Here is a 27,870-nt window from a genome sequence, read left to right on the forward strand (position 1 = left end):
TGAGCAGGTATTATCATCACCAGTCATCAGTATGTCAGACACGCTCCTCCATCAAAAAAAAAAAAAAAAAAAAAGGAAAAAGAAGATTGTATCAGTTTTTAGAAGTATTTAAGGAAGAGTCTTCAGCCTGTACACAGTCTAAGTGTAAGAAGTATTATAATAATCAAAGAATATTAATATAACTAGAAGCTAAAACAGGGTCTTATAATCTTCCCTTGGTATTTTTTATGTTTACTGGTATCTATGAGATGTAACAGGATAAGGCTTTTCTCTTCCATTTCCATTAATTGTGCAGAATAAAAATGCTGAAAAATGACACGAAAATATTTCTTCCACACAACAAAAAATAGTATTCTCTAAATCAAATATGGAATCATGTAGATAATTACAAGTGGATAATGTATTACAGTTTATAAAAAAGATAACCTACTGCATGAAGTTTTAAGAGCAATACCCCATTGTATTAGTTATACTGTAAAAATATAATTTTTGTGTAATTTTTTTTCATAAAGAACACCTGTATAACAGGACTAAGATTCTTAGATACAGTCTAAAAAGCAGAGAGAGCAAACCTGGACATGTTAATAAATAGTTATCAAGAAGTTTCAAAAATTGTGGACTGACATGCTCATAGATTAGTATTTGGGTCAAGGTTTATGCAAATGTTTCATTTTTTTAAACACAAAACTATCTCATCATGGTTAGCAAATCACAAAATAAAAGCAAATCCATTAGAATAGATTCAAAACACTTCTTTGAGTATTACAGGTATTTATTTTAAAAGAAACTGACCACAGGAATAAATTTTAATGAATTTATGAAAATATTATTTTGTATTAGTGGGAACAGGGAGTCTTATTAATGATTTTCTAAAATGTAAAGTGGGAAGGGCATGTCAAACTCTGAAAGTATCACATTAACTCATAAAACTTTATTAAGGCCTTAGTAAGATAGATAGCTCTTCAAAAGATCTACTACTGTTTTTGCAATCTCATAACCATGTAGCATGGACACACAATGAAAAAAAAAGTAGACACAACTTTTACATGAAGAGGACTATGAATCATCAATAATAAATAGTTTTACTCTAGTATAATCTTCTTGTGACATCAGTTAGTATTAGCATATTATGACAATTTAAAAAATCTGGTGGGTCTATTTATTTTGGTGTAAAGCTTGATTGGAAAGATTCAGGGAAACATCCATAGTTTGTTACTTTCTCTTTACCTCTAACTATGCTTTCTCTGCCAGTCCTCACTCCACATCCTCTGACTCAGAGACTATTTGGAGAGGACACCTGTTTTAAATGGATCCACAGGAAATACCTATGTTGTCTTTTCATAATCTGCCCATGCATCTGGTTGGTTGAAATGTGATCATGATTAAAAAAAAAAATGCTGCCCACAGACTGATGCAACTTCAGTGTGACAACATTTACTGGAAAGCTGAGGGAATCCAGTTTATATTTACTTTTCTTCCATTAAGTCTGGGATTGTAGTATTGGAAAAAAAAAGTAAGTCAAAGGGCAAAACAAGTTTAACCCCGAAAAGATTAGTGTTAACATTGCACACACATTGGTTTTACATCCAAACTCAGAATGACTTGTTTTTAAACTGAATGCAATCTTACAGCCGCAACAATTATCTGACACTATTTTCTTTATAGCTTTTTATGTGTAAACCTCCAAAGTTCATATTATATCTTATGTTATATAGATTTGATATTAATAAACCTCTTATATAAAAGTACAGGATAGCCTATCCACTGAAAGAGAAGTTGACAAGTGAGTCTGATAATGATTAACGGTCGTCTGTCAACACTATAAACCCCTATCGGGTCCAAAATAATGCAAGTCACTCCGGGCGCGGATTTACACCCCAAGTTCACACCTCCACCCAGTCCCTCCGCTCGGAGTGCCCCTCTGGGCCAACAGCAACTACCCCAGGAGGGTCGGCCGCCAGTGCCCGGTGGAACATTTGTCCCCCCGGGGTCCTCTCCTTCAGTCCAGGTTCCCCGCCCCCTTGCCCTGGGCTGTGCAGCCTCCCGGAGCGACAGGCACTTCCGCAGCCCGGGTCGCAGTCGCAGGCTGCCCGCCCACTCCCGTGACACCCCAGACGGCGCCCCCGGCCGGGTCTCTCGGGGGCCCCGCGACCGCAGGAGCAGAATGACGAAGGTGACGAAACGGATGACGCCACGCCGCCCGCCTGGCCGCGGCCGGGCGCCCACAAACACCGCCCCGCCCGCTCGGGTCGCCCGCGCGCTCGCGGCCGCAGTCACCCGCGGGACGCGCGCCCAACCGCAGGCCCGCCCCGCGCCGGCCGCGCCAGGGTCCCCGCGCGCCCGCCCCCGCGCGCCCGCCGCCGCGCTGCCCAGCCGCCCAGGCCTCCCGCGAACATGGCGCTTGTCCCCTCCCAGGTGCTGCGGGTGGCCATCCTGCTGTCCTACTGCTCTATCTTGTGCAACTACAAGGCCATCGAAATGCCCTCGCATCAGACCTACGGAGGGAGCTGGAAGTTCCTGACGTTCATTGATCTGGTAAGGCCGTCCCCTCCCCTCTCCCTGCCCGCCCGGCACCCGCCGCCTGTGTGTTTGTGGGTGCGCGAGTACTTTCGCGCGTGCGCGTCTCCGGCACCCACCCTTGTCCTCACCTCTTCCCCCGTGATTGCGTCTAAAGGCCCGGCTGCTCCCGCAGGGGCGCCCTCGGAACCGCCCACGGTTACCTGGTAGCTGGGGGGCGAATGGAGGTGGGGCGCAGCCAGGTGGTGGGCTGTTTGGAGGGGGACACAGACTGCTTCCAAGAGACGACACGGGAAGATTCTTCACCTAACAAAAGCATCGACGATCTTGATCACGAATGGCCTGAGACCCACCCATTCGCTCTCAAGGTGCTTTCGAGAGCACCCACCGTGGGATAAACTTGCTGCCAACAGAAGGAAACCCGGTATTGTCTAGTTATTTGGAGCTTCACCTGAAAAGACCCAAATCCTCCTCAGAAGGGAGAGAAAACACCTAATAAAGTTGTCTTCTTTGCCATCTGTTTTTTGCCCTCTGTCCGTAATTTACTTCCAACTTTTTCCTCAGAAACATTAGGGGAAGAGAATTTCAAAATACATTTTCAATGTGTACACTTTTCTCTGTCTTCCCATGTGAAAGTTTGCATAAGCAGCTCCTCTGTTGGCACAATATGATAGTCTTGACAGGTGCACGTTATTGTTATTTTTACTTTTAAAGCTTATCTACTTCTGACACTAAAAGAGTCCCCACAGAGAATCAGAACAGTGGCATAAGGCCCTGTAACAACGTGGGTGGACCTAGGAACTTCAGGGTGAAAGGTGACTAAGATGGGGGTGTAACACACACTACAGGATTATCAGGAAGAGGTTTAAAACAAAAGCAATGAAGTTCTAGAGGAACCTGTTACAGAAAATGTAGAACCAATTCCAAGATTAAATACAAAGTTGGCTACGCCAGCAAGATCCTTTTGTTGACCCTCCATTTTGATGAAGTGAACTTGATACCTGTTTTAAGGTATTTCCAATGACATAGGATGCCTCAAAGAAATCCAATCAGAGGCTTTTGGTTTAGAAATACCACCTTATTATTTGCACTATGTTAAATATTTTCAGAGAGGAATTTAAATTCTTTTCCCAGCAGTCTCCAAACTGTGCATGTATCCTTAGGCACACAGGACTTCCCAGGGCATAGAGCGTTGCAAGGGTTTCATATAACAGACCCTCCACTTCCAGCTCTTTCTTGAAACTAATCTGCCTCTGAACATGCATGATGCCTGCCAGTTCTCCTTCCTTATTCCCCATTCATCCACGTGAGGAGCACATGACAAGGCTCTGTACTGTGTTTTTCATTCTGTTCCTTTTAGCATTCAGAAGATAGATGGCTGTCACCAGGACTATCTTCATACTTGATTGAAAAACGGAGTTGTTTTGACAGAAAGTCTTACTGGGTTGATTGGCTTGTCAATGAGGATTGACTTTGCCAGTTATGTTATGTAGCAGACATTTTCCATAGATTGAATGAGCTAAATCTGCAGCCCTGAGGTTCTGATACATATGTATATAAAGCAAGTATACCATATACAGAGCTTCGCAAAGCATGTCCCTCTTTTTACAAGTGTTTAAACTTATGTTAAAGATGTTTAGATGTTATTTAAAAATATGTGCATATCTTTTGAGAATTCCTGTAGGGACTATGTGAGCAAAACTCCTTTTGGATTACTGCCTTACACCATTCCTAAGTCAGATCTCACTTAGAGCTGGCCCATTTGAGAGTTGTCAAGTAGTGCTGAGCTAAAATACTGACAGAGCTGCCACCAGAGCCATAGGTATCATACACAGCTCTCAGTAGCACCCTTGCAGAAGGTGCTATATTTTGGGAGCAGAGGGTGGGGTCAGGTGAGGGGGTAGAAACTGAGGGTGTTGGTTAACCTGAGAGAGATTTGACTGTTTCTCACATTCTCATTGCTTACTGTTAAAAAACAAGGCTCACAGAAAGAATATTCCTCTCATAACCTTTGTATGACATTAAACTGTAGTAGAGTCAGTTTGATATGCATGTCATACGGTTTATATTTTAGCATTAGATAATTAGACTTGCCTATTTTATATAACACTAATCACCATAAATATACTTTTTTTTCTATCCCAGAATTCAGACAATAAATTCAAATTGGAAACTTTTACTTTGTTTCATATTTAGTTCCAGTATGTATAGGGCCGGCCTTAAGCCAATGGTTCAAACTTTTTTTACTCTGTAGCTCTTGATTGAAATATAATAATTATCTCTAACCAAGAGTTCCTTTGAGAGAGTATGTCTAAAATATATTCATAAGAACAGTCATGCAAAGTGTTATTCTTTTTATTATTCAAGATTTAGAGTCCTTAGAGTTTAAGCATTGCACAGCTGTTAAAACAACCAACCTGTCAATCCTCAGTAATGGCATGAAAAGATTAGGCTACTATAATTTAGCCATTTAACTTTTCATTTTTTATGTTAAAAAAACTAGTAAACTTTATTACCTAGTGCCTTGTACAATTTTAACAATTCTAGGTTTATTGGAGTAATTTTGAAGAGGGCTTAGCTTCTCAAAATTTTAATGAGAAGGCCCTTTTTTTAGCCAGCTTGTATTGCAAGGAGTCAGGGCATTTATCCTGATGGCCACAGTTGGATTCCACGTTCCATGGCATCAGTTTACCAGGATGTGAATCAGGAATTTCAGGCTACCCGTATCCAGGAGCATATGGTTATGTGGTAGTGGCCATTCCAGCTGCGTTCTCTTTAGATAGGAGAGTCATTCCAACAGAATCAGAGCTCATGATCAAAATCTGAAATGCGGATTGTTGCTACCATTAATCTAATACTGTTATTTCCCAATGGCTCCTTTTCCTAGCAATGAAAAACTATAAGAGAACTAAAGTGCTTTTGGAAAATTCAAGTTAGTAAATGGAGAAGGAACACTGGGTTGGTATGAATAATGGGCCTCCAAAGATGTCTACATCCTAATGTCTGGAACCTGTGAATATGTTACGTTACATGGCAAAGGGGAATTAAGGTTGCAGATGGAATTAAGGTTGCTAATCAACTGACCTTAAAACAGGGAGATTATCCTGGATTATCCAGTTGGCCCCAGTATAATTACAAGGGTCCTTAAAAGTGGAATAAGGAAACAAGAAGAGAAGAGATAGCTGGGGGAAGATAGAACTGGGGAGGACAGTCACAGAGAGATGCAACAGTGCTGGCTGTGAAGACCCGGCAGGGGTACCAGCCAAGGAATGTAGGAGGTGTCTAGAAGCTGGATATCTCTAGAGTTTTAAAGTTCTAAAGTCTAGAACTTTCCTCCTAGTGTTTCTAGAAGGAATACAGCCCTTTGACACCTTGATTTTAGCCTGGTGAGACCTCTTTTGGACTTGTGACCTCCAGAATTGTAAAACAATAAATTTGTGTTGTTTAAGTCACTAAATGTATGATAATTTGTCACTGCAGGAATAGAAAACAAGTGCACTTGGCTTTAAAGCCTCTGACCTAGAAAAAAACTTAACTGTTTTTGTACTTATATGAAATAAGTGCAGTGATTCAGCTAGTCTTTTATATATAATTGATAACTGGTTAATTTTAGCTTTAACCAAAATATAGGTTTTGCCTGCTTCCTCCATGAAACTGTGCAGAGGAGACACACATATGTGTAACAATGGGCAATATGACAATCTATAAAGACTGAACACCATTGGAAAACTAGGTCTTTCCTTTACTCTGAAGTATTTCAGAAAATATCGTTATGTAACCTGCCAGGCCAGGAGAAGGAATATTCTTAACTGGAAACAAGTTGGAAAGAAAGGAAATTTAAACTGACTGATGTTCAAATATTTCCTTACTCAATATCACAGCTGATGAATTTTCTTTAAATGCTGCAGATTAATTCACTTATTCAATAGCTAAATGATAATTCTCCAAGTTACCTAATAATGGCCCCCAAAGATAATAAAAAAAAAGAACCAGCAGAGTAAAACCAGCATAAATAAATTAAAAGAAAAAGGCAATTGTATTTTGAGGCCTCAGAGTAGCGTTTGGAGTATGATATGTGTTTAGTCAATGTTTGAATAAATGGAAACTTTCTGTTGCCAGATTTTTAATGAGTATTCTTTGCTTGTTCCTACCAAAACATACAAGATAATAGCAATTAAAAAAATACATCAACCAAACCTTCATTCATGTTCAGGTGTATAGGGCAGACTGTCTAACATATTAGTCAGAATCAACTTCTTTGAAAACCATGAACTGGATATCTGTTATTAAAACTTAATATTGATATTGTATTTAAGACTTCTTGATTTTTAAAGATTGAAACAGAGATCTGGCTAGCCCATTTGCTCTAGTTTGTGGTACTCACCGTTTTGAGAGTCATCATTTCTTAAGGTTATATCATATTCATTACTTCTCCTGCCTTGACTTTTCATTCATGCATTGGCAGAATGTTGCTGTTCAGGCCCTGCCTACTCAGAGTATAAGCTGAGAACCAGCAGGAGGATCCACTTTTTCCGGGCGCCTGTTAGAAATGTGGCATCTCCAGCTCCACCCTAGACCTTCTGAATCAGAATCTGCATTTTCATAAGACCATTAGATGATTGCTATGTACATTCTAGTTTGATAAGTGCTGCTCTAGGCCACACTGTTTTTGTTTTGTACTTTAATATGGAACAGGTCCCAGCCTTTATATGCTGATTCTGCCTCCTTTCAAAACATACTTAAGGTGACTTTCACTATGACCTAATTAAAAGCATGTAAAAAGTTACAACGTGAAAATAAAAGAAAGTGAAAGATACGTATCAGGCATCAGAAATGAGTTAGTTATTGCAATTGAGAAACAAATTTAGATAATCTTCAGAGCAACTAAGGCAGAAAAGAATGCACTGCATTATCCCTAGTGCTGGAATAAAGGAAGCATAACAATTTATCCGGAAAAATAAAGTTCTTTCCAGGTACTGACCTTTCAAGGTTATTTATTACCAAGATCCTCATATAAAGAACATTGGGTAGCAAAGTAGATAATGCCTTTGATTGGTTTTTAGCAGAATATATAGAAATATTCTTATAGTTGATGTTTCTTATACGATGGTTTTATGACAGCCAAAGGCATCATGGTCTTGTATTTTGGCTGGGTGAAGGCATTTTTGTAGAGGTTTAAGGTAATATAATCTAGGTACTTTTTTTTTGTTATCTAAATCCGAATTGCAAAAGAATTTAAGAAAACCACAGAGGGAGGAGGATAAATAAAAGCTCAGATGTGGAAAACCTTGGAGTGTTCAAAAAGCAGGAAATGGTCAAGTATACCTGGAGGATACTATTTTTGCTTTTAGACATGTTGAGAATTTTTGACATTTGAAAAAATGTTAGAGGCAAAATAAACTGCATAAGTATACTAAATTTTGCATTTGAGTTATTCTTATAATTACTTACATACTTACCATAAAATATATTCTTGATGCTAGTTCATGGCTTAATTTTAAATAGGAAATAAAATATCCTGAGAAGAGATTCTGTATGTCATTACATAACTAGGGTACTTAGTTTTGCCAGTCAAAGCCACACAGTGCCATGTGAAGGTTCACTGAGTACTCAGGGAACAAAATTAAGTGCATTTTTATTTGTTTTTTTAGTTTTTGGCTTTTTTTGGATATTATACAAAAAAGGGTGAAACTGCAAATTTTTTCTACAAGAAACTCAGACTTGACCCTAAAACGTGCACATAAAGTTGAAGGATTAAATAATGTTTTTTCCTAGCCTCAGGGAAGAATTGTGAGAATAATGCTTTGCATAGAATCTTCTTCACCTTCTTTGCAAGTGTTTCTTTTGGATCAGACATAAAATAGGGGCCTGGTTTTGTTGGAGTGGGGGAAATAGTTGATGATATAATCACCCATTCCCTCTCTTAGTTGCAAATGCAAATTACAGAAAGTCATCTGACCACTGGTTGAGGTCACTTCTTTTCTCATCCCTGCCATTCCCCCGTGTCTGGTATAACATTTAACAAAATTGGTAACTGCTCTTTGGGGGTTTTCATTTGTTTCTCTGTGTTCCCTTGAAGTGTCACGTGTGTCTGTGGAAGCATGAACAATAGTACAGTTTTCCACATTGAATCAGATGCTCATGTGATCCAAGCATGCTTGAAAAAATCTCACTGCTTAGGATTCTATAACAATATAGCTTTCTTTTGTGCAGCCTATGGCTGGACAGTCAAAGGGTCCAGTTCTCACCTGCAGGGTAGTCCCCTCCGAGTGCAGTGGGAACAGAGCTCTCTTTGAAAGTGAGACACCCCTTGATCAGATCCATCATGGAATGGAACAAGATATGGGGTGGAAGCATGGAATTCTAAAAAGTCAGACAGTACACTTAGCCTCTTCGTATTGACTTATATTTAGACCTGCAAGGCTGTATTATAATTTCAAAATTTAATTTCAAAAGCAATATGTAGTCATTATAGAAAATTTGTACAATACAGGAAATCATAGGGAGGAAAATATATCCCATATTAATTCTCCCTAATTTTCCCTTCATCTTAGCATTTTAGCGCTTCAAGATGGTATTTATTTTGAAACTTTATGCACACACAGAAACACAGAGAGACTACATTATAAATGTGTATACATATATGTATGTGTGTGTGTTAGATTTCAGAAAAAAATCATCTTCTTTATAAAAATTATTTTTAAATTACAGATATTATTCAAAGATACCAATATTAGTATTTTGATATTTTCTTTTTTAGTCATATATGTACTTTTTTTAAAAAACAAAAGTTTAATATATACATATGTTTTTTTATAAATTTATTTAAAATTCATGTACACCAAAATTTAATCTTTGTGTTATATATTTCTATAAGTTTTGACAGATCCATAGAATTGTATAACTACCACCGCAATCACCTAAAAACATTCCTTTGTATTGCCTCTTTATAGTCAATCCCCAGGAACTTTTCCCCTATGTTCTTTTTCAGGAGTTTTATAGTTTCTGGTCTTACATTTAGGTCTGTTATTCATTTTGAGTTGATTTTTGTGTATGGTATAAGATAAGGATCCAATTTCATTCTTTTGCATGAGAAAATCAAGTTTTCCCAGCACCATTTACTGAAGAGATTATCCTTTCCCTGTTGTGTCCTCTCAGTGACTTCATGAAAATTAGTTGACTGTATATGTTTGGATTTATTTCTGGGCTTCCTGTTCTGTTCCACTGCTCTATGTGTCTGTCTGTGTGCCGGTACCATAATATTTTGATTACTATAGCTTTGTAATACAATTTTAAATCAGGAAGTGTAATGATTTTTGACTATCAAGTCAGTTTTGCATTTCTAGGGCAAATGCCACTTGATTATGGTATATTGTTCTTTTTATATATTGCTGAATTTGATTTGCTAATATGTTGTTGAGATTTTTTGTCTGTTCATGAGGAATATTTATCATTAGTTTTCTGTTTGATTGTATGTTTCTGTCTTTGGTATTAATTAGGGTGTACTGGCTTCATTCCTCTTCAGTGTTCCGGAAGAGATTAAGTAGAATTGGTATTATTTCTTCTAGAAATGTTTGGTAAAATTTACCAGGGAAAACTACTGAGCTTGGAATTTTCTTTGTTGGAAAGTTTCAACCGCAAATTCAGTTTGGTTGATTTCAAGATATAGGGCTATTAAGGTTATCAGTTGTTTTTTATTGAGATTTGGTAGTTTGTATCTATCAAATAATTAGTCCATTTCATCTTTCAGTATTCCCTTCTTATCTCTCTCTTGTCTGTAGGGTCTATAGTGATAACCACATTTCATTCCTGATATTGGTAATTTGCGTCTTATCTCTTTTTTCTTCATGGCTAGGAGCTTCTCAACTTTTATTGATTTTTTTTCAAAGATCAGATTTGGTTTTGTTTTTTGGGCTATTGTGATTGGTTTCAATTTCATTGATTTCTGTTTTTAACCTTTATTAATTTTTTCCTTCTGTTTATTTTGGGTTTATTTTGCTCATCTTTTACTGATTTCTTAATGTGGAAGCTTAGATGATTAATTTACTAATTTGAGGCCTTTCTTCTTTCCTATAGAAGCATTTAATGCTATAAATTTGCCTCTAAGCATTATGGTAGCTGCATCTTACAAGTTTTAATACATTTTATTTTCACTGTCATTCAGTTCAAAGCTTTTGTTTTGTTTTTGAGACAGGGTCTCATTCTTTTGCCTGGGGTAATGTGCAGTGGTGTCATCATAGTTCACTTTGTTCACTGCAACCTCCAATGCCCGGGCTTAAGCAATCCTCCTGCCTTAGCCTCCTGAGTAGCTGAGACTACAGGCACATACCACCACACCCAGCTAATTTTTTTTTTTTTTTGTAGAAATGGGGTCTTACTATGTTGCTCAGGCTGGTCTCAAACTTTTGGCCTCAAGCAATCCTCCTGCCTCGGCCTCCCAAAGTGCTGGGATTAGTGGTAAGGCACCATGCCCAGCCCAAAGTATTTTTTTAAAATTTCCTGTGAGTCTTTCTATTTTACAATGGGTTATTTAGATACTTGTTGTTTATACATTTTTGACATATCCTAAATATCTTTCTGTGATTTACTTCTAGTTTAATTACATTATGATCAGAGATCATTCTTTGCATTATTTCAGCTTTAAATTTGTTAAGTGTGGTTTTATGGCTCAGAATATGGGCAATTATGTTGACTATTCCATGTGCACTTGAAATATGTGTTCTGCTATTATTGGGTAGAGTGGTTCTTAAACATCCATTACATAAAGTTCGTTGTTAGTGTTGTTCAGGTCTTCTATATACTTACTGATTTTCTGTCTACTTGCTCTCTTATTAACAGAAAGGAGCAGTGAAGTATCTAAGTAAAATTGCAGGTTTGTCTAATTCATTTCAGTTTTATCAATTCTTGCATCATATATTTAAGAACATCCACATTGTTAAGTGCATGCACATTTGAGAATGCTACATATCTTGGTGAATGCCCCTTCTTTATTATAAAATGTCCTTCATTTTCCTTGCTAAATAATTCCTTGTTCCAATGTCTGTTTTGTCTAATATTATAATAGCTTCTCCAGCTTTCTTTTTGATTAGTGTTTGTGTGTTGTATCTTTTTTCATCCTTTTAACTTATCTACATTAATATATTTAAAGTGGATTTTATTGTAAACAACATATAGTTGAGTCGTATTTTTGAACTTTAATTTGATAATCTCTATCCTTTAATAGGTACCATTTATATTTACTGTGATTATTAAAATGGTTGGATTTAGGTGTACTACTTTATTATTTGTATTCTATTTGTTACCCTGTTTTGTTCTTCCATTACCATTTTCTGCCTTCTTCTGGATTATCTGAATATTTTTTAGTATTTTGTTTTAATTTATGTATTGGCTATTTGTATATACCTCTTTGAATTACTATTTCAGTAGTTGTTTTAGGGATTACCATATACATAACCAGCTTTACATGATCTACTTGGAGTGAATAGTTTACCATTTCAAGTAAAACATACAAGCCTTGTCACTTTATCCTCCCACTTTATGTGATAGTCATTATTTTTATTATATCTACATAACTGGAAAACCCCATAGATAATGTTACCATTTTTGCTATTAATAGTAAAATATTTTCAAGAACTTAGTAGAATAAAATAGTCTATTATATTTACCCAGATATTCACCATTTCTGTTCCTCTATTTTCAGTTGTTATGTTCATATTTCCCTCTGATATCATTTCACTTCAGCTCGAGAATTTATCTTAGCATTTCATCAAGAGAAGGTCTGCTGGCAACAAATTCTCTTAGTTTTCCCTTCATCTGGGAATACCTTTGTTTTGCCTGTATTCCTGAAGGATATTTTTGCTGGATGAAAAGTTCTGGTTAAAAGCTCTTTTCTTTCATCACTTGAAAGATGTGCCACTCTCATCTGGTGTCTATGATTTCTCTTGAAAAACCAGCAATCATTTAAACCATTGCTTTCCTGAATGTAATGTGTTGTTTTTCTTTGGTTGCATTTAAGATTTTTTTCCTTATTTTTGGTTTTCAAGAGTCTGATTATGATGGGTCTGAGCATGGTTTTTTTTTTTTTTTTTTTTTTTTTTTTGAGACAGAGTCTTACTCTGTTGCCTGGGCTAGAGTGCCGTGGCATCAGCCTAGCTCACAGCAACCTCAAACTCCTGGGCTCGAGCAATCCTCCTCCCTCAGCCTCCCGAGTAGCTGGGACTACAGGCATGTACCACCATGCCCGGCTAATTTTTCTATATATATTTTTAGCTGTCCATATAATTTCTTTCTATTTTTTAGTAGAGACGGGGTCTTGCTCTTGCTCAGGCTGGTCTTGAACTCCTGAGCTCAAACAACCCGCCCGCCTCGGCCTCCCAGAGTGCTAGGATTACAGGTGTGAGCCACCGTGCCCAGCCCTGAGCATGGTTTTATGAGTTTATCTTGATGGGGATTTGCTGAGCTTCTCGAATCTGCAATTTTATATCTTTCACCCAATTTAAGAAGTTTTCAGCCATGATTTTTTCAAATATTCCTTCTGTCAGACCTTTTGATTATTGTCTCACAGGTCGCTGAGGACTTGTTCATTTTTTCAGTCTTTCTTTGTTCTTTAGCCTGTGTAGTTTCTATCGCTGTATCTTCAAATTCACTGACTCTTCCCACTGTCACCTACACATTGTTACTGAGCCCATCCAGTGAATTTCTAAATTTCAGATATTGTATATTTCAGTTCAAAAATGTCCCTCTGGTTCCACTTTATAGTTATTATTTCTCAGCAATCAGTTTCTATCTTTCATTCATTTCAACACTGTTTATCTTTAAAGGACTGTTGAAGAGCTTCCTTAAAGTCTGCCTAATAATTCCAATGTATGGGCCATTTGAGGGTTGGCATCTATTCATTGTCTTTTTCCTTTGATATTGGTCCAATTTTCCTAGCTCTTTGTATGTCAAGTTATTTTGGATTATACTGTGAGCATTTTGAATGTTATGTGGCAAGGCTCTGGGTCCTGCTAAAATTCTATGGAGAATGTTGATTTTGTTTGTTTGTATTAGCAGGCAGTCAACCAGATCACATTCGGCCTTCATGTTCTGTCTCATGGAGGTTCTGATGTCAGTAGAATTTTCAAAGATTTTACTGTTTGTTGAGTCTCACTGGAGCTTGCACTGCACAGGGGTTAACCTGGACCTTGGTCATGGGTTTATGTGGTAGTTCAGTTCTTGATGCCTCTGCTGTGCTTCTCTAGGTCTGTTCTGTGCATGCCCAGGACTTTGTCAGTGCATACACAAAATTATGGGTTGCCCTTTTTCAGCCCTTCTCTCTGTGATTTCTTTCATACTCTTCAGCTCTCAGATGTCCCTTTTCTCGGTTCCTCCATCCAGAAAGATGGAGTCCTCTCAGAGTTCTAGCCCCCCATGCTGTCATGCAGTCGCACATTGGAGATCCCTTCCCAGTGAGGCAGCAAGAGAAAAGAAAGAGAAAGAGAGAAATAAAAAACATACTTACTCTCCACTCTTCACAAAACAGGGACTCTTTTTTTTTTTTCCGGTTCCTCTGGCCAGAGACATGGGTTTTCTTGAGGTTTTAGATACCCATGCTAAGGGAAAAATGGGGAGGGGACACAACCTCTAGCACACAGAAGGCTTTTCCCGAGTCCTTTGGCTGGAAAGAAGGGGCTTCTCCTGGAGTTTCTGCTGTCAGTGATTCCCGCACAATTAATTCTAGGATTCAGCCTGCATTCACGTCAAATCCTGGGGGGAAAGGAGAATAAAAATCCACAGACTTCACCCTTACAGGTCCTTATTAATTTTCATTTGGTTCCCAATGCACCTGGCACTATGTACTTTCCAAAGTCTTCAGGTAGTTGTTTTTTGTATTCTGTTTAGAGTTTTTAGTTGTAATCAGTGGGAATGACAGTTTTATAGTTAGCTCACTCCATTTTGGCTGGCACCAGAAATAGCCTACATATGGTTTTAATACCTGTTTTTTTATACTTAAAATATTTTATAAACATTTTTCCATGCCATTATACATTCTTTCATAACATCATTTTTAATAATGGCATATTTCTTCATATGTGTGTTTATATTGATTGTCTTAGTGAATATAAGAATAAATAAATCTTTACATAGTGTAATTATTTTCTTAGGATACATTCTTAGAGGCAGAATTGCTCTACTAAAGTCTTTAAGAGAATATCTTAACTTTAAATCAGTTTACACTCCCTTCAGTATGTGTAGTACTGAATTCTATATCTCTAACACAGTAGAATGGAATAGAGTAGAATAGATAGAAAAATAATACCAATGATCACTCAAGGTGCTTAAATCTCACAATTTCCTGTCCAGTAGATTCACTGCAAATCTTTCACCACAAATCTCATAAATGTAAGTGACTAGTTTCTTTGACTCTATGTTTATAAAACTCAGTGGTTTTAGGCACGCTTGGTTTGGGCTCATAAATACTTGAGTCAAACATAAATCTTCAGGGGCCTAGAGCATCCTAATTAGGATAGAACTGAAAGAGAGCAAGAATGAAGAGAGCAAGAATGGTTTTCTATGTACAGCAATCATAGGTCTGTTCATGCATTCCATTCATCTTGCATTAAAATTGTACTTTAACATAGTCATGAGTGATTTATTAGGTCCAGTTTGAAAAGTGGGACCTCTTGCCTACTCAAGCATTTCGTTACTCAGAGCATCTCCTGTATTATACAGTTGACCTTTGAACAATGTGGAGGTTGGGGTACTGACTCCCCATATATTTGAAAATCCATGTACAATTTTTGACTTTCGAAAAACTTAACTACTAATATCTACTGTTGACTGGAAGCCTAGTGATAACATAAACAGTTGATTGACACATATTTTGTATGTCATATGTATTATGTACTGTATTCTTACAATGAAGTAAGCTGGAGAAAAGATGATGTTACTAAGGAAATCATAAGGAAGAGAAAAATATCTTTGCTATTTATTAAGTGGAAGTGGATCACCATAAAGGTCTTCATCCTCGCTGTCTTCATGAGTAGGCTGAGGAGGAGGAGGAGGAAGAGGAGGAGTTGGTCTTGCTGTCTCAGACATGGCAGAGGTGGAAAAAGTGGAAGAGGTGGAGGAGGTGGAAGAGGAGGCAGGCACATTCAGTGTAACTTTTATTGAAAAAAATCCATGTGTTCAAACCTGTGTTGTTCAGAGGTCAGCTGTACATTTTCCATTTCAACTGCCTCATTTCCATCAATCTATGAACATGGTATTCTCTCTCTCATCCTAAATAAAACAAAACAAAATAAAATTTGTCTTTGTGATGCATCTCCTAGTGCCACCCTATTTCTCTGGTTCTATTTTCAGCGAAACTCCTTGACAGAGTCTACATTTCTGGTTTCCATTTTCTCTTCCCCCATTCTTTCTTACACGCACTCTACTCCACTGAAGGAGCACTAAGCAAGGTTGTCAGTGACAACCATTGTCAACAAATACAATGGCCAATTCTGAGTCTTCATTTCACTTAAATTCTCAGGAATGTTTCATCCAGACAGTCATGTTCTTTCTTGAAAAACTTTCTTTAAACTTGGCTCTGGGAAAGGACACTCTCCTGGTTTTACTCTGATCTCTCTTGCTGTTTCCTGTTTCTTCTTAGTCTCCTTGCCGGTTTCTCTTCTTCTTTTTAACCTCTCAGTGTTGAATTTCCCACAAATCAGTTCTATACACTCTTCTGCTTGTAGTTTATATTCACTCCCTTGGAGAGCTCACCTAGCATCATGGCTTTCAATACATTCCATGAGCTGATGGTCCCCCAAATTTGTATCTTGTGCTTCTCTTTCCTGAGTTCTATAGTCTTATATCCAACTGCCTGTTTTTCAAACTTCTGTTCGAAAACATTTTTTTATTTTATCTCCCAAACCCACTTCTCCCCCATTGCTCTTTATCTGAACAAGCATCAGAATCATCCAAGACTGCTGTGTTGTGCAACTCCAGGGTGCATTGTTCTTATGGATTAATTGAATTTTTATTAGCATATTCTGTGCATTTTTCCTAAAGGGCATCTCATTTATTTGAATTGGACTGAAAAATGCAAACAATTCAGCAATTGTATCTGAAAATGTCAATCTATCTGGGCAGTTACTATACTAATTACATGATGAAAATGATCAGCTAATATTCCTGTGTTTAAGAAATTTCCCAAGATCGAGAACAGTCTTCATAATGGCCAAAGCACATAATTAAAAAAAAATAACCAGATTCAGATCTTGGAGAAATTTTAATGAAGAGTTTTTGATTTAAAAAAAAATGTTTTCACTTAGCCTTTAGGACAGTAACCACAGAGTATTTTTTGATTCTACCAAAGATGGCCACATTTGTTTTGATTAAAAAGTGGTAAATAGCAGCTCTTTTTATTAGCTGCTACTACTGCAGAAAGCTTCATTAGGTTTTCAGCCAGGAATATTGCAAAGATCAAAGAGCTCTCAAAGGAATTTCTATATAGCTGTTAATATAGGTGCTCTCTCTGCATAAGCTAAGTTTGTTATGCTCTCTTCCATAGAGTATACCATATTCTAAGCAAGGAAGGGTTTTAAAAAAGTTAATCATAGAATAAATAATAAATATAAAATAGTTTGTGTGATAAACTCTCCCACTGCTTTCCATATTGTGTCCTTTTCCCAGCCCATAATTTTACCTCCTAGAAATAGCCACCATCCAGGATTTTGTGTTTATCATCCTCCTCCCTCTTTTTAAGAGTTTGTACCCCAAAACAAAATATTGTGTTGGTTAGTTTTGCTTGATTAGGGCCTTCATAAAAATGGTATCATGATGAAGCCTTTCTCTTTATCCAAATAGAAATAGCACGTTTAAGCAGGGTAAGCTTAGCAGTACAATGGCCCATTGTGATATTGTTTACATGCTTATGTTTTTTATTGCCTTTAGTACTATGTAATTTGGTCGTGTAACTGATTAGCCAGTTAAGAATTGGAAGGATGATGTGTAAATGTTAGCGTCCAGCTGACAGGATGATTTATTAGAAGCATATATTTGTGGAATTTCACCTGCTTTGTTATTCGGGAGGCCCAGTGCCAAACCTAAACATGAGTGTCAGTGGCAGACCTGTGGCCAGCTGTTTAAGAAAATTCAGCAACAGTTGAATTCTATTCAAGTTCAATTTTGTTTGCTTGCCAGTGGTGTCATGCTGATTTTAGAATCTATTTACCTTTTCTGTATCTTCGCTCAGCATTGTTGATTTCAGTGTGCATGGATGTAAACCATGGATCCTGGTGCCACCCACTGACTGCGCTGGCTTAGCTTTTGTCCTGCTTATGCTAGTACTGTCTGTTCTTCCAATGTCAATGTTTCTATTCCATTCCTCTGCCAAATGGACCCTCTGAACCATAAGATTTACATGAAGAGGCCTTTCCTTTGCTCTTACAAAACTCTGCGTAGCTCATTGACTTAGGTTGTTTCCTTTGATTTCAGAGATAGGTGGCATTTTGTTTTCATTAAAAATATTCTTCTGATTTCACTATTTTGTCTTAATGTGATTTGGATAGAAAACGCTACCAATAATTTTTATAAAGAAAGTAGAAAAAAGAAGGAACTTACATTTGGCCGTAACTTTAATCTACAACATAAAAATACATTCACTTACTTTAGGAAATAACAGGAGTCATTGTTATAAAAATGTGTTAGTTAAAGCTTCCTAACTCTAAAAGGGCTCCTTTGATGTTCTGATCTGTCTTTATTCGCTTTATTTTAAAAGGCAAGCAATATGCAGATAGTACCCCCATAAAGATTTTATAAGATGTTAATGGAGAAAAGAGAATAATATGGTCATACTTAAAGTTTACTTTCTTACGTAATTAATATAAGCTCACTGTTCAAGCTTTATCATCTTTGTATGCATGCCTGAGAGGGTATTTTTCTCATAATTCTTTTTATGTGTACTGATGTTAAACTGCTTTAAATGACCATTGTAGGTAAGTTTATTAAAATGAGATGTCAGGTTGCTGGCTTTCATTCTTCAAGATTCTGCTTTGGGTGAATAAGGTGAGAACATGAGATATTGAGGTGTCAAATACAAGTAGCATCTAGGAGACCACTGAACTCAATGCTCAAAAATATCCTGGAGAGCGCAGTCCATCCATTAAAGTACAAGTAGCCTGCAAGGATGGTACACACCAATTATTCAAAACATTGTGTAAATTATACTAATTAGGTAATCACTTTGTTTTCCTTGTGCCATTTTAGCATAATTTCCAAGGAATAATTTGTTGAAGGAAAGAGGGATAAGGTAGAATGCACAGGGAGAGGAATACATGCTTAAGGGCCTGGATTCCTTCTGTGAAAGGTGAGTTGGAGCAGGCAGAGATCTGGGGGAGGGGAGGGAGGTGGAAACTGTCAGGTCACCAGCAGGGGTAGAGACAGAATGGCCTATCAGACAAGACACCTTAGAAACCACCTATTGTGACTCCTCAATTAATATCCAAGAAAACATTTTCAGCCAGAAGTACTTAAAACATCCAGGAGATAGTAAGTGGAAATACCATCATTTCAGACCCTCTTAGGGTATTTTTTTAAGATCATAGACAGTACATACCCCATGAGAGATTATATTAATTTTCCTATTGTATTCATTTTAACATGTAAAAAATATTCCAGATAAAATAATAGTGGTTAATATTGTTTTTCATCCCCTTAATATACCTTTAGATTTTGTTACAGTTAACAGATATCTGACTTAATAAAATACAAAAGTTAGTTAAGAGCAGAGACAGATGTAGACATGTCAAAGTAGTCATGTATTTCTTCATCAGAGCCAAAACCAAACTAAAACAAAGAAGCAAACAAAACTCCATACACTGGATTGCCACTTTATTTTATTTTTTATATTATTCCAGAGTCCTGAAGATTTGTGTACACATTAGGCATAGATATCTAGCATACGTATATATCTTAGGAAATACGTATTTCCTAAGCCATCACTGGAGAATACGTTCTTCCAGAAAGTTTCACTGAATTATACATTTAAAACCAGCACAAAGGCAATGAATAGACAGCCATTTTTATTAGTTGACTTATTTACTCAATAAACACTTTCTGAATACTTACTATATGCCACTCTGCTAGTTATGCTAATACAATGACAAGTAACACACGGCCGCTGCCTTCAAAAATATTGTGGTTTAATGGAGGTGTCAGATCCAAACATTTATAAACAGCATAGAAGTATAGTGAAAGAGATATGCACAGGATATTACAAATGATTAAAAACTCCACCCTACCAATCACTGTTGGATCCTAAGGTAACATCGATTAGCTAAATTAAGTCCGCCTACATTGGGAGCCATGCTGCTTTGTGGGCTGCCTTTGCCCTGCTGAAGTCAATGGCTGTATTTAGAAGGACACTGTTTTAGCTCGTTGAGGTCATTTATAGCATTGACAGGGTAGATGTGATAAATATGGAAGTTTTCTAAAATGAGCTGCTTGGCGTCCTTCTTCCTGATAAGTTCTAACCCAAAATTGTTCGCTAAAGGAGCATTGCCTCGGCCTTGGAAGAGGTTTAGTTACTAGCCAAGATTCTTATTAGTAGCTGAGTAGAAAATACTTGCCCTATCAAGATAATTTGCCTTCATTTTCTGCTCTAAATGGAAGGCAACTGACGGGGTTTCCAGCTGCCGCCGCCGCCGCCGCCGCCGCCGGCGAGGATAGCGCTGGGGATGACGGGAAGAGATTTCTGGTTTTATTTTACTCAGCCACACAGGTGGTCCCCGGAAGCCACGTGAGTCGCAAATGTGGCGGTGAGGGTTGGTCTCCGCTGGTTTCTGAGGAACCTTCTTGGTTGCCTTTCTAGTGTATCCTTAGGACATTTTCTCTTCTTTTTTTTTTTTTTTAAACGGCTGGAGAGCGCCCGCGGGTCTCGAACCGCTTTGCTCCCGCCAAGAGAGATTACCGAAGGAACCGCTGAGGTAAAGCCGGCCCGTTAGGACGCTTTTATTTCAGAGTCTCACAGTTAATCATTCTGTGAAAACAGAAATGGTACAAAGATTATAAATAGAAAATACTGAAAAGTTACCGTGCTTACAGCCTATTATAAAAAGGCCTCTGCCTTATGTTCCCCCAGTCGCTTCATAGTAGTAAGTGGAAGACTCTGCCTGTCTTTTCACGCCGAGGGGGTAGCTTCCTTCGGCCCTCGGTTTGGCGGAGGGATCCCGTCTCCGTGACAGCGCCTCTTTCCGGCCGGAAGGCGCCATCTGCGCAGGAGGAGAGTGGGAGTTTGTCCCAACGGGGAATTTTGTGGTTCTGAAGACCTCGGAGTATGTGACACTTGGTTCCCTAAAGGCCTCTTAGCCTTTCCCAGGTATGAGCTCTTCTGTTTTTGTTTGTATTTTTTAGTGCTGGATAAGAGAAAACACAGAAACTGTAGAACATCGTGAGTGTGTCCAAGAGCTACAGCTACAGGCCCAGAATTGAATCCCCAAAGTGGGGCTTGTCTGTGCTGGGCAGAAAAGCTCATATTAGGAATTTAGCTCAGCTGAGGTCAAAATCTCACCGTGCCTCATGGCTCATGGCCACGTTTCTATGTTTTTATAAAATTTTGTGTAAAGTAAGAGCAACATGGTGCAGACCAGCGAGAACATGGCCGAGTACTGAGGGTGTGGCCAGGAGAGGATAATATAAGTGGTTAATGGAGTGTCCCAAGCCAAGAAAGCCAGATAGAGCAAAGAGCAAAAGAGAACACGCAAGACAACACCACGGCCAGGAGATCCGAAGCAGCGCGTGAAGGGAAAAGGAAGACCCTGCACAGCACTCAGAGGGTTGTGAGTAGTCTGCAGGATGAGGCTACCGAGGAGCCCATGAGGCGTGAGGAAATAGGGTATAGGCCTTCCGAGAAAAACACATCAGGAAGTTCAGAAATCCATTGTGTATTGTAATTATAATATCACTCCCGTCCTTAAGTCTCAAATATTTGTCTAGGAGTATGATAGCTGTAATGCTTTTCTCAAGCTGACTATAAACACTATGAAGTGTAGGTTTTACTGTGAAAAAAGTGTCGAATGATATCAATATTTCTCCCACGGCTCCAGAAAAAAAAATGTGTCCATAAGCACAGTCCTATCCTTGAATTGGCAATACAAGCGAAGTGATCATTTTACGTAGGGGGACATATTGCTGAATTCTCAGATTTGTCTTTTGGCCACTTTGAGTAGTCTGGGTTCTGACATGGGCTTTGCGTTGGAGGTTAATACAAGGCAAGGCCCCTCACACAGCCACCGTGCACACTCGGTTGTGGTAGCACATGTTCTTTGAGATTTTAGTTCTGCGGGCAGCCAGTTTCCAAACGGGGCAGATGGCAGGCACAGGGGGACTCACTTTTGGGAACAGATGGCCATTAAGGACATGGTGGCTTTTCCACAAGGATACACAGAGGTCTGGTGAATTGTTATAGTGAATTTGAGTGCCTTTCCCCTCTGTTCTCACTCCCTTCTGTGTTATTATGGATGAATTGTGTCCCTCTAAAATTCGTATGTTGAGGTCTTAACTCCCAGTACCTCAAAATGTAACTTTACTTAGAAATAAGGTAATTTCAGATATTATCAGTTAAGTACAGATGAGGTTATGCTGGAGCAGGGTGGGCCCTGAATCCAGTATGACTGGTGTCCTTATAAAAAGGAGAAACATGTACACGGGGAGAACACCACGTGAAGGTGAAGGCAAGATAGGAGTGATGCTTCTACAAGCGACAGAACACTGAAAATTGCCAGCAGACCACAAGATGAAAAGCATTGAATAGGTTCTCCCCCACAGCCCATCCTGCAGACACCTTGATCTTGGACTTCTACCTTCCCAAACTATGACACAATAATTTCTGTTGTTTTAACTGCCCAGTTTGTGGTGCTTTGTTGTAGTAGCCCTAGCAGATGAATATATGATTATCTGTGTTTCTTGCCTTTTTTTTCTAGTTCACTCTGCATTCATTGAGGTCAGGGACTACGTCCTGGTCATTTCCAAATCCTCATTATGTAGAACATTTCTAGCATATTTAGGGGGCCTCCCTGAAATATTCACTAAATAAAATAAGTAGATAGGTTGATTTCTACCAGCAAACATTTGGTTATCTCTCACTAGGAAAGCATACTATTCTCACAATTCTTAAACTCACTCCAGTTTAGTAACCTTGACCCTGGGTTAGGTTCAGGGTGGCTTCCCTTACATCTTAGTCCATTTGGGCTGCTGTAACAAAACATCATAGACTGATGGCTTACAAACAACAAAGAGTTATTTCTCATAGTTCCTTGGGTCTGAGAAGTCCAGGATCAAGGTGCCAGCAGTTTCCATGCCTGGTGAGGGCTGGCTTCCTGGTTCATGGACGGTGGAAGCAGGGAAGGATCTCCTTGGGCCTCTTTTATAAGGACACTAAAACCATTTATGAGAATTCCACCTAATCACTTCCCAAAGCCCCACTTATAAATACCTTCACATTGGGGATTGGATTGAAACATATAAATTTTGGGGAGACACAAACCTTCCAACTAGAGCACCTTGATTAATTCTTCACCTCCCCAGACCCTGCCAGTGCTTCTCCTTCAGATATTTCTGTATTTAATAAGTTAAACATAATATTTTTCATAGTATCTATAGGTAAGTGAAATTTTTATACTGTACCACTGTTCTAGGAAAGCCTTTGTTTTAAAAAAAAAAATCTATGTAGGTGGTATCAAGCATTTGATTAAGATTTTCTTGAGGGGGGAAATGCAATTTTTTATTGACATGCAAATAAGGTGTAGGGTTAATTTTAATATAAAGATACCTACTCATTATAGAGATATGTCTTGAGTAAATAAAGAATATAAGTGGACAATTTATTCAGACTGAGCAAAGTAATAGCTTATCCAAAACACATTGCCATGGATGCAGACATCTGTCTTCTAGATTGTGGAAGCTAGCTATATAAAATCGTGGTGATAATGTGAGTTAACTGGGATATTTTTAAACTATAAGTGAAAATGTAGGTTCTTAAAAGTGAACGAGAAAATTTTTTTTCCATAAATGCAAGCAACAAAAATATACCAACTGGCTATATCTGGAAACCTCAGCATCTATTTTCTTGAGTTTTAACCTTGTACCAAGAGGTGAGAGGCAGAGGGGAAGGAGGTCAACTGGCCACTCAGAAGGGGATGGAGTGACACAGAGGACACAGGAAAGGGGTCACAGATGGAAGGGGTATACCCTGTAATATTTTTCTGAGCCCCCAAGTTAGAAGTCATTTCAGAAAGCCTGGAGATCAACTAAAATATTCTTATACCATGATAACTTGGAAACATTTTAAACTTCATTTCTCTTGTGTGTTCCATTTTCTATGGTTTCTTGTGGTTTGTTTGGTTGTATTTCTCCTAAGAGAAGGAAACAAGGAACAAATACTACCATCAAATTCCTGGTTCAGTTAAATATATGATAGCGTGGTTTTACGTAAGACTTTTTCTGAAAACTTATTAGCTCGAATTACCGTTGTGTTAACTTGAGTTATATGTTTTGCTCAAAAGTTTAGACCTGTCGAAATGGCTGCACAAAAGCTTTGATGCTGAATTGCACCTCTCAATTGGCAGTTAAGTAAATAGTACTTTCGGAATAGAGGATAGATCATACCCTATGTGACCAGAGGTGACTGCAGACTTTACCACGTTTGTTTACTGCACAAGCATACCGTAACAGAACGTGAATTAGAGGCACTAGACTCAAATCTGTTTAAAAAAAAACACTTCAGATTTAATCTACTAAAAATGGTAAGAGAAATTTTTCTTTAAGGTTTCTTGCTACATAGCATTTAAGAAAAATTACTGAATTTAAGATAGTATCTTGACAAACCTAAAACTAAATGAAAAGACTTGATAGGAAAATATCTTCTGACCATGGCAGTCAAATGTTTGTGGTGTCTATTTGATAGTGCAATAAGTGAAATAGAATGCCTTACTTTTCCTTTTCCCTGATCTAACCTCTGTTTCTAGGAATAAAAAACAGAAGGGCAGTGTGCAGCTCGGAGAATTCTCACTTAACAACTTCAGCTGGGATGAGGCCCAGAATCTGGCTCTGGTGTATAAAATTACACTTTTAACTGTATGTGAGGATATTAACACTTGCCGTTGCCAGTTGCTAACTGACACATATATGTGGGATGCACATAGGTATTTTACTTTCTAAGATATTTATTGTTTTGAAATGTTATTCAAAATGCCTTTTAAACCTCTGGCCTGTATGTGTATTAGTGTGGAATAATATGATTCTGTGTACTGGGCTCCATACTCCTATGTCTCATTTGTTTGTTTGTTTATTATCAAGACATAACAGACATACTGAGAAGTACACGGATCTTATATGAGTAGGTCAATCAGTTTTTTCAAAGGGAACACATCTGTGTAACCACCACCCACATCCGCATATCAAAGATTGCCCAGTACTTCAGAAGCTGCCCTGTCCCCGCCATGTCATTTCCCCCTCAAAGGTAACCACTGTTCTGACTTCCGTCACTATGGATTAGTGCTTCCCATTCTTGAGTTCTACAGAAATTCCACAGAAACTCCTGCAGACTTCTATAGAAATCATGTAGCGTGCACTGTTTTTTCTCTAGCTTCTCTTACTTAGCGTCTGTGACGTTCATCCATGTGGGTGCATGGAGCAGTCATTTGTTCCTTTTTGTTGCTGTAGAGTATTCCATTTTGTGTATTTTAAAATTTACTTTCCATTGTATTGCCAATGCACCTTGGGGTTCTAGTTTTTAGCTATCAGTAATAACACTTCTATGAAAATGCTTATATGTTCTTGGTGCACGTGTATATGCATTTCTACCTAAGAGAGAATTGCTGTGTTATAGGGTACATATATGTTCAGCTTAGTAGACACTGCCAAGCAGTTTTCCAAAGTGGCTTTAACAATTGACAGTCCTGACAGCAATGTTTAAGAGTTACGTTTATCTTAGATCCTAACCAGTGCTTTGTAGTGTCAATGTTTTTTTTTCTGATTTATTTTATTTTTTTAAATTTCAGCTATTCTGGTGGGTATGCAAGTAGCATTTCATAGTGGTTTTAATGTGGATTCCTCTGATCACTAATATTGTTAAACATTTTTATTTGTTTATTGACCATTTGGATGTTGGTCTTTTTAATGAAGTGCATGTTAAAGTCCTTTGTCATTTTTAAAATTTGGGTGGTATTTCTTTTGCTTTCTGGCTTGTAAAAGGGTATTTTTTAAAAAAAATATAAGTTTGTTTTTAGTTATATACATTAAAAATATATTTTCTTTCTTAATGGCTTATTTTCCCTCTTTATGGCATCTTTTGACCAATTAAATTTCTTACTTTCAATGAAGCCCAACTTATTCTTCCATTTCATTACTGTGCTGTTGGGTTTCTTTATCCTTTGAAGAAATATTCTGATCCAAGATGGTGCAGATATTCTCCTCTGCTCTGTTCTAGAAGCTTTTTCTTCTAAAAGTTTTGCCTTTGCCTTTCACATCGATCTGGGCATGATTTTTGTATATAGTATGAGGCAGAAGTCAAGGGTCCTTTTTCTCATGTGGTTGTACATTCTTTCTCCCCTGGCAGCTTTGCCATAAGTCAGGTGACCATTTATATGTGAGTCTGTCTGCACTCTGCACTGCTCCACTGGTCTATTTACCTGTCCTTGCACCAATACCACACCCTTTTAATTACTATTAATATAACTGTAAGTTAAATCTTGATATCTAGTAGTATAAGTCCTCCAACTTTGTTCTTCAAGATTATTCTTTTCTATTCTTGGCCTTTTGCATTTCCACTTAATTTTAGAGTCAAATTCTTGCCAAATTTCACACAAAAAATTTTAGGTCATTAATTAGGATAACTATTAATCGCTAATCAATCTAGAGAGAATTGACATTTTCAGTATGGTACTTTCCAGGAGCATAAGATCTACCTCCATTTCTTTAGGTCTTCTTTAATTTTATCCCAGTGAAGTTGTGTGTTTTTCTTTGTGTAAGTCTTGCACATCTTTCACTAGCTTTATTCCTAGTTATGTGCCCTCCTTTTAGTAGAGAGTTGCTTCTAGTTTGTATGGAAGCAAAGTCTTCCTTTAGAGTCACACCCTTCAACAAAATATTACAGAGAAACTATTTTGAAACTGAAGAGAGGAAGTGCCCTTGCACCCTGAGGAGGAGGTGTAGGGTTTTTTTGGTTGTTGGTTTGAGGTAGGTGAGATGCAGTATGTCTTGTCCAGATGGAATCTTTGGAATATCCTTAAAAGCAGCAGATGTGTGTGGGAAGAATGACAGAGTATATTGAGAAGCAGACTTACTTAATGCCTTGGGTAATTGCATAGTTGAATGAAGAAACCAAGAAATATTTTAAGTATCTGAAGTACATTTGTTGATGCAAAACAAATGACCATTCTAACCATAGATTATATCCTAGATTTACCTTCTTTAATCTTTGATTTACCATCCCCAATCCATGGCGATTAAAAGTATTAAAACGAATTACTAAAGTATTGTTGGGGTAACTGAGTAAGGGTTGTTTTTTTTTTTTTAGATTTACCGTCAAGTAAAATTTCCCATTAAATTAAGAAAATCTTCAAAATTTAATAACTCATGCATGAGTCAGTGAGAGCATACTATGTTAGGGTTGAAGTCTCTTGGAATTGCTTCTGGTTACTACTCTATTTTTCTTCCCTTTCCCAGTAATGCTTTGGGAAAGAACATTTCTTACTTGATAACTCCGGTGTCTCACTTTTGATGCACTTCTCACACTGTTCCCTGACCCCTAACGTCCACTGAAACTGTCCTCGTCCGTAAGACACAAAGACCTCGTAGTTGCCAGATTCAGTGAAAAGTTTTCACGTCTCCAAGTTCTTCTTGACATTTGAGGTTACTGAAATACTACTCCTCCATGAAACTCTTCTTTCGTGGCTTCCTTGGCATTTATTCTCCTCTTCTGGTCGTCTTCCTAACTCTCTGACTTTTTCTCAGGCTGTTTTTCAGGCTCTCTTCATTCCGTAAATGTTGGTATTGCACATGACCTGCTTTAGACCCGTGGTTTTCTCATTGTGAATTCTCATTCTGGTAGAGCTTGCTTACTCTCGTGGCTTCAGTGACAGTCAGTCTTCTGATGTTTTTGGAGGTTAGCACTGAAATATCCTACACTACGAACACATATGTTCAACCACCGTTGCACCTCCTCATTTATGTACCCCAAAGACACTTTAAACTTGACATGTCACAGGAAGGAAACGTCTTAACGTGCTCTGCACACCTCGGCGAATGGCATCTTTTCATTGGGCCTGAAACCTGGAAATGGTTGTTGACTCTTCTGTCTCATCTCTCTGTGTCCAGTGACAACACCCTGGC

At 38.0% G+C, this 27,870-nt stretch overlaps 1 protein-coding gene across 6 annotated transcripts in view; it reads left to right on the plus strand.

The window, feature by feature from the left end:
• Window positions 1-1,872: 1,872 nt before the first annotated feature.
• AIG1 (androgen induced 1) overlaps window positions 1,873-27,870 on the plus strand; it is a 228,684-nt gene continuing 202,686 nt past the window's right edge. For 3 of the 6 annotated variants that reach the window (XM_045544482.1, XM_045544484.1, XM_045544487.1), the window contains exon 1: window positions 2,331-2,535. In XM_045544482.1, coding sequence (XP_045400438.1) covers window positions 2,395-2,535 — 141 coding nt within the window. In that variant the 5' untranslated portion in view covers window positions 2,331-2,394. Of the gene's footprint in view, window positions 2,249-2,330; window positions 2,536-20,415; window positions 20,858-27,870 lie in introns of those variants that run through there. The other 3 variants (XM_045544481.1, XM_045544485.1, XM_045544486.1) reach the window with 3 other exon arrangements.

The sequence above is a fragment of the Lemur catta genome, chromosome 2 (genome assembly GCF_020740605.2).
Source record: "Lemur catta isolate mLemCat1 chromosome 2, mLemCat1.pri, whole genome shotgun sequence".
NCBI classification, from domain to species: domain Eukaryota; kingdom Metazoa; phylum Chordata; class Mammalia; order Primates; family Lemuridae; genus Lemur; species Lemur catta.